A 13497-nucleotide genomic window follows, 5' to 3' on the forward strand; every position below is an offset into this window, starting at 1 on the left:
TACTTATGCCCTTGGTATCAGCTTCTCATTGTGTCCTCCCTACTTCCCCAACCCTCCCTCGCTCATGAACCCTTGATTATTTATAAATTATTTTTTCCATGTCTTACACTGACTGCTGTCTCCCTCTACCCACTTTTCTGTTGTCCATCTCCCTGGGAGAGGGTTATAGGTAGATCACTGTGATCAGTTCTCCCTATCTCCCCCCACCCGACTCCTTCCCTTTCCCCTTCCCCTCCTGGTATAGCTACTCCCAATATTGGACCTCAGGGATTTATCTGTCCTGGATTCCCTATGTTTCCAGCTCTTATCTGTACATGTGTATGTGCTCTGGTCTAGTCAGATTTGTAAAGTAGAATTGGGGTCATGGTAGTTGGGGGAGTGGGGTTGGTGAGGGGGAAAGCATTGAAGAACTAGAGGAAAGTTGTATGTTTCATCGTTGCTGCACTGTACCCTGACTGGCTTGTTTCCTCTGTGCGACCCTTCTGTAAGGGGATGTCCAATTGTCTACAGATGAGCTTTGGGTCTTTACTCCACACTCCCCCTATTCACAATGATATGATTTTTTTGTTCTGGTTTGGTCTTGGATGCCTGATACCTGATTCTATTGGCACCTTGTGATCACACAGGCTGGTGTTCTTCTTCCATGTGGGCTTTATTGCTTCCAAGCTAGATGGCCACTTATATATCTCTAAGCCTTTAAAACCCCAGACACTATATCTTTTGATACCTGGGCACCATGAGCTTTCTTCCCCATATTTGCTTATGTACCTGCTTTGTCCACAGTGATCATGTCAGGAAGGTGAGCATCATGGAATACCAGGTTAATAAAATAAAGTGTTCTTGAGTTGAGGGAGGACTTGAGTAGAGGCCCAATGTTCATCTTCTACCTTAATACTAACCTATAAATATATGTACATAGATCTATTTCCCCATCATCATATATAAACATATTTACATATGTACGTGCATGTATTTCGACTCTATAAATGTCCTTTGCCTCCTAGTTTTCCCTCTATTTCAGGTTACTTTCCTCTTGTCCCACTATCATGAGAATTTTCCATCGTGACTATGTCATTCTTGTTTGTTTTTCATATTCTTGATTCTTTGAACTTTAAAAATAGCGTGTATTTTTTCCTGATATTTATTTATTTGATTTTTGTTTTAAATGCATGAAAATTTTGACATTTGGTGTTTGCCTTGCAGTTCCCCGAATGTGGTTTCTATGGATTGTATGATAAGATCCTGCTTTTTCGCCATGATCCTACCTCTGAAAACATCCTTCAGCTGGTGAAAACAGCTGGTGAGATCCAGGAAGGCGACCTTATTGAAGTTGTCTTGTCAGGTAGTGTACTTTTGTTTTTCTCTGTGGGTGTAGATTCATGATTTATATTGGAAGAGTTCTTGCATGTGGGTTGTGTGCATGCTCGCAAATGAAGGTATGTAAAAATGCGTTGCTATAAAATCACATAAATCCTTATGAAAATCTCAAAATGTGAAGCTATTGTTTCTTGACATCGACTCCATCAAGGTCTGTATACAGGGAGCTGTTGACATGGCGATCTATGTGTTGGGTTGCTACCCCCAGGTCGACAGTTGGAAACCACCAGCCATTTCATTGGAGAAAGATGAGATTTTCTGCCTCTGGAAAAATGTCCAGCCTTGGAAACCCAGAGGGACAGTGCTATTAGGTTCCTGGAAGGCACAGTAGCCTCCATGGCACTGGGTCTGAGTTTAGGTGTACACAGTTTTGAAGGTGGTATTTCCATCTCACCAACTTTTTCCCCAAAGTATTGTGCACTCTTTGATTTGCATATCAAAGAGGAAGTTGGGCATCATAAGGTTGCTCCTTTTCAATGTTCTTTGATTGCGGGAACAAAAAGAAGTCAAAAGGGACGGGAGCAGTGCTATAGGGTGAATGGCATAAGATTTCCCAACCAAATTCTCCTGAGACAGCCCTTGAGATCCTCACCACAGCCTTCTGAGCTGACTTCTCTGCGTGGAATTTACTCATGCAGCAGATCCCTAGGATGTCACAGTAGCATCCGGACCGTTTTCAAAGAGCACCCGAATGTGGTGCAGGCAAGTGAGAAGTTGTCTGCGGCCATCACTGAACAGACCCAGCAACAGTCTTCAACCATGTTTTGTGTCCAATAAGCCTATGTGTATGAAGTCGAATACCTACTTCATACCTAGTAGCGCTACCTTTGGCCTTACTTCATGTGTAGAAATACAAGCACATATGTACGTATCTATATGCATGTATATAAATTTTACTGTGCATATGTATATATCATTTAAATATATCATTGCAATAATTCCTATTGCACCAGCGACCTTTTTCATAGTTGCTTTATAAACATCACCAATATCTCCTTCAAAATATTTTCGTCATCCCAACAAGAAACCTTGTACCTCTGTTCCTAGTAAGTCCCCATTCTACCCTGTTCTGCAGGAGAAAGATGAGGCTGTCTGCTCCCATAAAGGGTTACAGTCTCAGAAACCCACGGGGCCAGTTCTACTCTGGCCTATCTGGTTGCTATACATCAGAATTGACTCAACTCTAACTTTCCATATCTATGAATTTTACATAGATATATGAAACATATACCATATATACTCATGTATAATCCAAGCTTTTCAGCACATTTTCATGCAGTGTTTGTGGTGAAATTAGGTATGCCTTGGCTGCTATTCAGGTCGGCTTAGACTCAAGTATATATGGTAGCGTTTATCCCTCTGCATCTGGTTCATTTCATTTAGCATGCAGTTTCCCAGGTCCATGTGTGTTGTAGCATATATGAGAACATCATTGCTTTTTAGGGTCATGAGTAACGCATGTACCATGTCCTGGGTACAGTCATCAGTTGGTGGACACGCCAATCATGTAGAAGTGTACGTTGGGGTAAGATACCCGTTCGCATTTCTGATTTCAGTTCTTTGAGGTATATACCTAGCAATGCAATTGTTTGGTCATATGGCAATTCTGCATTTAATTTTTTGAGAGGCTGACAAACTTTTTTTCCCCACAGCAGGTATACTATTTTACCTTCTGAACCATTATGTACAATGGCTTTGTTTTCCCACGTTCTCACCGATAATTGTTAAGTACAGTTTTTTAGTGTGTTTTTCTTTTTGGTTTGGTAATAGCCATCCTGTGTATAAGGCGTGTTAACTCATTGTGCTTTTGAATAAAATGAAACAAAAAACTCACTGCCATAGAGTCGATGCTGAATGACAGTGACTGCTAGAGGACAAGACCTGCCCTTGTGAAATTCCCATATTTCTCCACAGGAGCTACGAGTGGTTTTGAACACCTTGCAGTTTGATGCCTAATTGTCCAGGGCTCCTCCTGGTTTTGAATAAACATATGCTTCTACGGGGATGTTAAATACATATGTCAAAGTTGGCCCTAAAAGGAGATTTTGGGGCTCTTTTTATATGAACTTTTAAGTTTTTTTATTTTACTTTTTTAAAGATAGCAGAAGATTTTAATTGAAATTAGCTGCTTGTATAACCAATAGTCTTCCAATTACTCTGTCAAGCTCATTGTCTTCCTCTACCTGGACTCCCTTGGGTGGCAGCGAAAGAAGAATAGAAAACTCAGTAGCAGTGAAGGTAAAGCAGATGTGCAGGGTACAATGGCACTGAACGTCTGGGAACCAAACCAATAAAGTAGATCATCGAAGCCATCGAGTGAAAAATCCAGTCGCTATGAGCAAGCGAGAACAGAGAAACAACCAGAGCTCAGATGTCAGAGCAGGTAGGCAGGTCAGGTGAGAGTCGCCGTGGGACACGGACGCTTGGCTTAGTGCCCTTGGTTCCTGAGAGATGCTCAAGTTCCCTCTGCTCAGACATAACAGTTCTTGTTTTATGATTCAGAAGCTAGTGTTAAGACTGTCATTGATACAGAGAGAATGGTTCTGTTTAGCTTAGGACATACCAAGTGCCCAACAAGAACAGTGGAGAGGCTCCTTACAACAATGCTCAGTGAAGGAATGATGAAGTTGTTCAGAATGTTTTTGTTTATATTTGCTAAAAATACTCGTGGAGACATGACCGAGAGACTCAGATCTCATCGCATGGCTTCTTTCTCTCTTCCGGCCTCCTTTGCTTGCTGTCTCGTTGGCAGAAGCACTTTTTAAAGGAAATCTATTAGCTTTAATGATTCTCGACTCCACTTCCTCAAGTTCTCATTGATCGGCTACCATTGTGTGAGGGATGGCACGGCTGGCTCCCTTGGCTTTGTGAAGCTGGGGCCTGCGAACAGATTTCTTGCTAGATAAAAGCCATCCTTGTTGCTTATGGGGTAGCCAGTGCTAAATAAACTAAAAACACAAACGCTTTCACGCCCTTGTATTATTGTCGCTAAAGCCATTTGCATTGACTGGCATCTTCCATTTGCTTTTCTTTGGCAACTTTGACATTTGCTGACTGTGTCTGTCTTTTCAACACTGGGGACCACACATGCTGCTTCTTAAGTTTACTCTTTGTGGACCCGGGAGACTGTGTGAAAGAAAGTATTCAGCGAAATCATGAACTGAACTTTGTTCTCACTATAAACCATCTTAAACTCCCAACCAGACTCCTTTGCAAATACTTTAATATGTTTTATGAGCTTTTTATTTGAACCTATGGCAAATGTCCAGACATATATGAAGTTTTAAAAATCTATCTTGTGACGTTTAATATACTTTTCTTCCAATTGGACTTTTGTTAGCAAGCACTTTACAGTTGTACCAGGCAGATTGAATACGACTGTGTGTGAGTGAGTTGCCTGTTCTCCCGACAGTTAGCCCGATGTCTCCCCTACAGTTCCCTCGCTGCACGTGGAGGACTATTCTGTCTCCCTGTCTGGTCTCGTCAGCGCAAGGCCCTCATTGTGCTTGTGCTCCCGCTGTCACCGTCCACCATCCTCTCTGTCGCTGCTATCTCTGTGGCCATAATTGCCGAGAGGGCTTTTTAGAGCACACCTCGTTCTCACCAGCTTTCCCACCACAAGGCTCAAGAAACACATCGCAATCTTAGCACCTCTCTTTCCCTCTATAGGTTAAAAGCCACGTTGTCGCCTGAAACCTTAGATCCCTGGTCTCACTCCACGAAGTTTCACTCCCCCAAGGCCCTGGCACCTCCTGACTTCCTAGCCATGTTCTTGACCGCAGGGTTCCGACCTCCCCACTCCGGCACTGAGTGTCATGATAGCCCAGTGGATAAGGACCCACCATCTCCCTGCAACTTCCCTTCCTTCCATAATCAGCGCTGCTTCCTCAGATCGCCCTGCCTTTACCTCTTTCTGCCCGGGATTCATAGCGATTGAATGCCCAGGATTTCTTCCCTTGTCTTTGTGTCTTTACCCTATTTGCAGTCTGTCCCTCCTGCCCGTGATGCTCGATTCCCTGCCATAGGAAAGGCCCTGGCTCTAATTTCGTGCTCTTTGGCGAAGAGTTGAGGGAAACGGACCTCTTCGGCTTCCCTGTTGCACATTAGGGTATGTTCTATATGGCCTGCCCTTCACCCCAGCTGATTCCCATTTTGTTTTCCCACGCCACCTTTTTGATCGAGAGGATATATTTCTTTGACAGCGTTCTCCCATTGAGCCATGGCTATGACTTCAACGCCAGACTCCTCTTGCTCTTTTCACGTTTGCATGGAATCGTCCTTTGGGTTGTGAACGTGTGTGCTGCGACACTTGGATTCCTCGTATTCTCGCGATGCCCGGTTCCCCTGCAGCACCGCCCATGTTTGCCTGCACTGATGGGCCCGGGCTCCCTGTGCGGGAGCCTCCTTGGCCCGCACTCCTGGCCCTGGCGCCGTCCGACCAAGGGCAGCACGTCCTTTCCTGTCTTTGCTCGCTCCCGCTGTCATCACTGCCCTCCTAGCAGCGGTTGGCTCCATAGCCCCTTTCTCTCTGCTCTCTCCACGTGGACGTGCTGTTGCACACTCCGCTGGCGTGCACTCCTCCCGGCCACGGCCTGCTCGCGCCTCTGAACACAGTGACGGCTTCTTGGGCTGTTCCCCGCAAGGTCAGCCGCTCGAAACCACCGGCCGCCCAATAGGAGAAAGCTGGCATTGTCTACTTGGTAAAGGGCAGTTTTAGCTACCTGTCCTATCGAGTTCCTGTGGGTTGGGGCCGACTCGGTCACAGCGAGTTGAGTTTCACTTTACTTCTGTGTGGAATGAGGGCCTCACATCCGTGTCACTCGGCCTGTTCCTGAGCTGCAGGCAGCTGTCAGACACCAGTGCCCGGCGACATGCTCAGGACACACAGGCGAGCTACATTGTCCCGGAGCTTCCTCGCCCCCTCACCATTTTCTGTTTCTATAAACGAGGTCTCCTTAAGTGCACGGGAGTCCATTGACTGAATACGACCACCAGATGGGATGTGACTACGTACACCAGAATTCTTGGACAAAAGACCGGTATTTATTGTAAAGATTAGTTCTTGATAATAGCCTTAAAAGTCAGCCGACGTTTAAGTCTTTCTATGCATTCCCTGGAAATAAACGAATGCCTTGAAGATAGGAAGGGTCGGATCATAGTATAATTCGTGGTCAGGCATATGACGGCTCCTTGGGTGCTCCGTGCTGCCGTGTGCAGAGGAGTTCGGGTGACACATTCATGCCTCGCCTTTCCCGGAAGGAGGTGGGGTCTCTGGTTTGCTGGGCCTGGAGTTGAGGGCAAAGGTCAGCTTCGCCTGAATGTAAGTGGACGAGGGCAGTTAGGGGCAAAGCACAGGGCATCAGGTTCCATAACGTAAACGTGCTGAGAAAAACTTGCTCTTAAAGAATACAGTTTGCCGTGAAACTTTGCTTATCTAAATGTTCACATTTTCTTGATCACAATTTAAATTTCACTTTGTTCCTTCAACATAAACATAGTCTGGTTCTTTTTATACGTAACCTCCTATCAACCGAAGCATTTTCTAACATAGGACTTTTGTGAAAATTTGAGAGCACTCTGGACAAAAAATTTGAGCAAGCCCTCTTGTCTCTTCCGACAGCCCACAGAGCTTTCTCGTGATGATGGCCTTTGGTGCCGAGACTTCAGCCGCGCTCAGCTGTTTGGGGAGTTGAAAGTGGATCCGGCTGCTCCTGGCTAGTTTGCTGGGCGTTTTTGTTCCTCCCTTTCTTTATGAATGACATAGCTAGTGTGAGCGCATGCTTTGAGCCTTGGCAAGTTAGGAAGGGATTGCTCACGGTGCCGGGTTGGCCTATGGAGAAAATATCTCGCGGATGTTCCCGACACTCTCTCTCTCTCACACACACACACACACACCCCTCCCCCCACCCCACTCTTTTTGCCTGTTAAGCAAAGGAATGGCATCGTTGCTACTGCTGTGAGTTACCTAAGGACTTCAAAGGGAAATTTCTCATAGCAATAACAAGTTCAAGTGTAGGATATTGAACAGTAAAATGAAGTTCATCATAAAATTTATCTGACTTGAACCTGTCAAAGCTGAAAATGAAGTCATAGCAAAGCAAAGGAATCGCAGGTTATTATTCACCTGACTTGAACTCCTAGTGTTGGTTTGTTTAATTTTGCATTGATTCCTACTAAAGCTTGTATCTATTTAGTAGTTGATTCAATGCGAAAAAGACAATGACTATCAGAATTTCTCCAGAAAAATTCCCATTTTCGTGAGATCGAAATGCTCAACCATTCCTTCATCTTTCCCTGCAGCAAACACTCTAGACTTTCGTTGAGTGTTTCTACAACAGATTGTGGTTGTCGGGCGCCTCTGGCTGGTCCGGACTCCTCGCAGGCCTGCGTCCCAGACACCAGGCAGCACCGGCTCCTGCACCATCACTGCGATTGTTCTCGGTTTTGAGCCCATGGTGGCAGCCACTCTGCCTGTCCATCTGGTGGAAGGCCTTCCTCTTTTCACTGTCAAGAGGTTCAGTCTTATTTGCAAGCTAATATTGTAATTCAGACAGAGGCGAGGTTGCTTCTTCCTCAGACAGTGTCAGATGAGCTGAAATACAAGTAATGAAGGTAAGAAACAATTTGGGGGTTACGTCAAAGAGGCCTCTCACAAACTCACTACGAGCAAGTCAATTCCGACTCATAGCAACCCTGTAGGACAGGGTAGAACCAATTACCTCTGTGGGTTTTCAAGACTCTAACTCTCTATGGAGTTGAAAGCCTCGTCTTTGTCCAGCAGAGTCCTGGTGGTTTTGAACTGCTGGTTCATAACCACTGTACCACCAGGGCCCCTTAAGAGACCTAGTAACCTCATAATGAAGGATGGAGATTTAAAAATGAAGGGGACTGTAAAGAAAACGTCAGTCACTTGCTAATAATCGTTTCCTTTCCCTCATCCCACGTTTTGCCTTTGCCTTGCCCGGTGTTTCCATCAAATGGTGCGAGTACTTCCAGGAGGTGCCGAAGGACCTAGTTGTTGGCGTGTAGCACTAATGATGTTTTTTGTGACTTTGTGTAAACTCCTTCAGACCTTACTGTCTGTTTACTTTCTCAGTCAAACAAGGACTTTATGCTCAATGTTAATATTATTAATAGAGAGTAATATGTTAGCATAGCATGATATCTGTGTTTTTTTGTGAGTCTGTAACTCAAGTGGTCTGCATAATTATTGAGTATAATTTCCAGAGCCATACCATATGGGTTTCTCACTATTTGTATCTTTGCCAACACATCTAATTCATCTGTGTCTTTTTTGTAATCTATAACAGGGAGACAGCACTACTTCCTACGGAAGATCGTGTCTGTGAAGCAGTCGGGGTTGCTATGAGGGCATCCACTTAATGGTAGTGAGGTTTTTTGAGTCTTGCCTGGGTCACCAGCTTGCATATGTATTTCCGTTTCCTTGAGAATGACTTTTGGAGCTAGAGGAGCTAGGTAGCATAAAAGCTATTGAATTTAAATTATATATAGCCTACACCTTGCAGAGAGCTTGAATTTAAGTCTTTAATCACTGTTCGCAGCATTTTGACTTCAGTTTTAGCCTGCTGAACTTGGGCCAGCCAACAGAAAGGCTCAGCATCCGTTTAAAATATCCCCACTGTAGTCTGACAGTTGATATTTCAAGGAAACATTTTGACATTTGTGACAGCGAAAACAGTTGTGAGGCACAAGAACCATTGACCTGATTCTTATCATAGGATCATTACCCTTCACTTTCTCCTACAAAATTCTAAATATGTAATGAACATATTCATGAAGTCTGTGATCAGATTAAGAAAACCATACCAGGCTCTTCTTTATAGGTTTACCATGCAGAATTAAAATACGTAGTCAACATGTCTCCCCTTTAACCAAAATCTCATTTTATTATTTCACATACTTTCTAAAAGCCCAAATGGTGCTGTAGTCCTGTTCCCATCAAATCAACTCTGACTCATCGTAAGCTTATTGGACAGAGTAGTCCTACCCCAGCTGGGTTCTAAGCTGTAGTCTTCCCTGGTGCTGAGTGCAACCTTGATCCCGAGAGACTGGTGGGTTCAAAGTGCCTAACTTTGGTTAGCATCTAAGCACTCAGGTCTAAAAAATGTTTATGACCATGTTCTTCTATCATGATAAGTTGTTGCCTAAACTATAAACCATGAAAATGTATGGCAACAACATTCTAGCAAGGTCTTTCTTTCTTTTTGAGAAACTGTGAAAGGATTCATTTCTATGGAATTATGCTAGTCAAATCCATTTCTGACTGATACAGCGCACTACTTTGCAGTGTTTATTTCTCTCTGACATGCAAGTGGAAGAGCATCACCCTTGGAAGGATGTATTAGGTCACCGTGTTTTTATTTCCCACAAAATACATGATAAATACCAGTTTGCTTGTTTTTGAGAAAGCTGCATTAATCAAGGGAAGCATGCCCCTAGTCCAATCATGGCGCTGGTAAACACTGCTGTCAAAGCCGTGGCCTTCAGTACTCTGTGCGCTCTTCACAGTGGTCTCTGGTGGCACAATGAGTTAAGCAATAGGCTGCTAATGTAGATGAGGCTATGCGGTCCCAGAATGATTTATCGTCTTAGAAACCCCATGTGGAGTTGGTATGAGTCAGAATGGACTGGAGGAGAGGGGGTACATCATAAAATACTAGCCATTTTCTTATTGAATTCCTGTAACTGCTGGATTGTGTTCATTATCATGACCATGTACTAAGTCACACAATCACCACCCCACCCAATTCACTCTCTTTTTCTTGAATAAGACTGTCCAACCCTTGCTCTTTTCTGTGTAAATATTCTTAGTTTCATTCTGAAAAGGAAGATGTATGCCACCACCCCCCACCCCCACCCCAATATTCCTTTCTTTGGGTGTCATCAGTGTATTTCTTGTCTCTCCTTCACCTGGAGTCTCAGCTTCCCGTGCTTGCATTATTGTCCCGTTGGCAGGCGCTCTCCAGTTAGTTCCAGCCCACAGTGACCCTACGAAACCGAACAAAACTCTCCCAGTTCCATGTGACCCTTACAATTGTTCTGCTGTTTGAGCCTGTCTATACAGCCCCTGCATCGATCCATCTTGCTTGAAGGTCTTCCTATGTTTGTCGCCCTGATACTTTACTAAGTATGGTGTTCTCCAGGGACTGGTCTCTCCAGACAGCATATTCACAGTACTGGAGTGCTTCTAGGGAACATTCTGGCTGTGCTTCCAGACAAAATTGTTTGTTCTCTTGGCAGTCCACGGCACTTTCAGTATTCTTCTCCAGCGCCATAATTCACATGCATTGATTCTTACTCAGTTTTCTTTATTCAGTGTCCAACATTCACACAAAGATGAGGTGATAGAAAACACCATGGCTCGGGCCAGACACTCCTTAGTCCTCAGCACTTGAAGCAGATCTTGTGCAGCAGATGTACCCAATGCAGCGTGTTGTGTGGATTCTTGCCTGCTGCTTCTGTAAGCATTGACTATGGATTCAAGCAAGAAAAAAAATCTAGGGACACTTAGATCTTTTTCTCCGGTTGTCATGATGTTACCTCCCGGTCAAGTTGTGAGAATTTTGTTTTCCTTTATATTGAGTTGTAATTCAGACCAAAGGCTGTAATTCTCAGTCTTCATCAGTAAGTGCTACAACTCCGCCTCCCTGTCGGCCAGCAAGGTTGTGTTATCTGCATGTCACAGTTGATAAATACGCCTTCCTCCAATCCTGATGCCACATTCTTTCCCATAGAATCCAGCTTCTCTGATGATTTGCTCAGCATACAGATTGAATCAGTATGGTGAGAGGATACAACCTTGATGCACGTCTTTTCTGATTTAAAACTCTGTAATGTACGCTTGTTCTGTTTGTACCACCACGCACCAATTCCACGTGAGCACAATGAAGTGCTCTGGGGTTCTCATTCGTCTCCAGGTTATTTATACTTTGTTATGGTCCACACAGTCTAATGGCTTAGCATAATCAGTAAGCCACAGATAAATATCTCTGCTCCTCTGCTTTCAACCGAGATCCATCAGCTGTCAGCAGTGATATCCTCCATTCTATATCCTCTTCTGCATCTGGCCTGATTTCTGGCCGCTCCAGTGCATTGCTGCACCCTTTGTTGGATGATCTCACATAAGATTTTACTTGCCTGTGATATCAATGATAGTGCTCTATCGTTTGATATCCGGCTGGGTCCGCCTTTCTTTGAAATGGGTACAGATATGGGTCTCTTCCCCTCAGTGGGCCAAATACTGGTCTTCCAAATTTCTTGACATAGATGAGAGAGGTTTTCCAGTGCTTCATTATATGATTGGAACATTTTAATGGATATTCCATCAATTCCTGGAGTCTTGTTTTTGCTAATGCTCTCAGTACACCTTGAACTTCACCTTTCAGTCTACTTATTTTTCCTCATGTGGCTATTTCTTGAAATGATTGAATGTCAGTTAGTTCTTTCTGGCACAGCGACTCTGCATCCTTTCCATCCTTTGACACTTCTTGCAGCAGTCAGTATTTCGCTCATAGAATCTTTCAATCTTAAAACTGATAAATCTTTCTTGAATTCTTTCCTTTTATGATACACTGAGTGTGTTCCTCCTTTTCAGTGTTCTTATTCTAGGTCTTTGTACACTTCATCATGTTATTTTATTTTGTCTTCTTGAGCTGCCTCTTGCAATGTTCTGTTCTTGAATTGTAATACTTGTATGATTGTTCATGATCTTCACTCTAAAGAGAGCTTTATATTTCATGGTCTGGAAGGAGTAAAGTCTGATACCCTGAGGTGTTGGCCGACCTTCCCTGCTGCTTCCGCTCCAAGTCACCCCCTAGAGTGGAGCTTTATCTATCTAGCAGAACAGCTGCCTGTGCCTAAGGGTCAACTGAAAAGACCTATAGGAAAGGTCAGTCATGTACTCAGAACAGTGCAGATCTAAATCTACACAGACCTCTGTCAGGGTACTTACTTACAGCTGTTTTCTGAAGAACACATGAAGTCTCTCTCTTCCCACACATTTAGCCCAAGGCCTACTTCTTCACCATCTGGCAAGAAGATATCCAGCCAGAAATCATAGTTTCTTCTTCTCTTCCTTTTTTATCTATTATGTCTTTAATTGAAAACAGAATTATAATTGTCACAGAGATAAATAGAAAATAACACAAGGCCAATGAAAACCACAGGAAGAAGGCTTTTTTTCTCTGGGTTTTCTGCAACTAAATTGTCTTATATTTGATTCTCAAAGTAGAGGTGTAATGTATAGTCTTCTTTACTATAATCTTACCATATTATGGCCTCAATGTTATAATACAGGAACTCAGAGGGATTTGTACATTAAAAATACTTCTAGAAGAGATTATAAAACATAATATTTGCATTGGTTTTGGCATGAATTGGTTTACATAACACTTAAAAAGTCATATTAGTCTCTCATACCAAACATGAATAACTTGTGGCTAATATTAAAATATATGCACACATTTTTGGATTTGACATATTAGATACCAACCTAAATGAATTAGGGAATCTGATCATTTTATAATACAAAATATCTGTAGGAAGGAATATCCCCTTGGCTCAGTTCTCAGGGGTATTGATTTCCTTCCTGTTTTCTTTCTTCCTTTTTTAAGGTGAAGTGACTCATTGCCTAGGATGTGGGATCTTTTAGAGATCGTTTTAGAAGGGAAAGAATCAGGGAAAGAAATAGATTACTGCAGCCTAAAAATTTGGTCCATAGACCTAGTTTATCATTGATAGCTGACTGTTTCTTTCATTATTCCACAAGCATCAGTGTTGCTGTTGTTATTCGGTGTTGGTGAATTGGTTCCAACTCATGGTGGCCCTGTGGGAGCGACAGAAAGACACACTGCCAGCTCCCGCTCCATCCCTGTAATTGCTGCTCCATTGGACCTGATGGCTTTAGTCATTTTGTTGATCCCTCTGGTGGAGGGTCTTCTTTTTGCTGACCCTCTGTTTTTGCCAAACATGATGTCTGTTTCCAGGGACTGGTCACTCCTAATTATACGTTCACAGTACATGAGGTGAGGTCTCACCATCCGTGGTTCGAAGGAATATCCTGGCGACAATTCCTGCAGGCATCTAAGTGTGTTCCCTGGC

At 43.5% G+C, this 13497-nt stretch overlaps 1 protein-coding gene across 3 annotated transcripts in view; it reads left to right on the plus strand.

The window, feature by feature from the left end:
- The window catches only part of PRKD1 (protein kinase D1), a 349031-nt gene that overhangs the window by 169744 nt on the left and 165790 nt on the right, over positions 1 to 13497 (plus strand). For all 3 annotated transcript variants that reach the window (XM_075530541.1, XM_075530539.1, XM_075530540.1), the window contains exon 2: positions 1204 to 1342. In XM_075530541.1, coding sequence (XP_075386656.1) covers positions 1204 to 1342 — 139 coding nt within the window. The remainder of the gene's footprint in view (positions 1 to 1203; positions 1343 to 13497) is intronic.

This window comes from Tenrec ecaudatus, chromosome 14 (assembly GCF_050624435.1).
Source record: "Tenrec ecaudatus isolate mTenEca1 chromosome 14, mTenEca1.hap1, whole genome shotgun sequence".
In the NCBI taxonomy this organism is placed as follows: domain Eukaryota; kingdom Metazoa; phylum Chordata; class Mammalia; order Afrosoricida; family Tenrecidae; genus Tenrec; species Tenrec ecaudatus.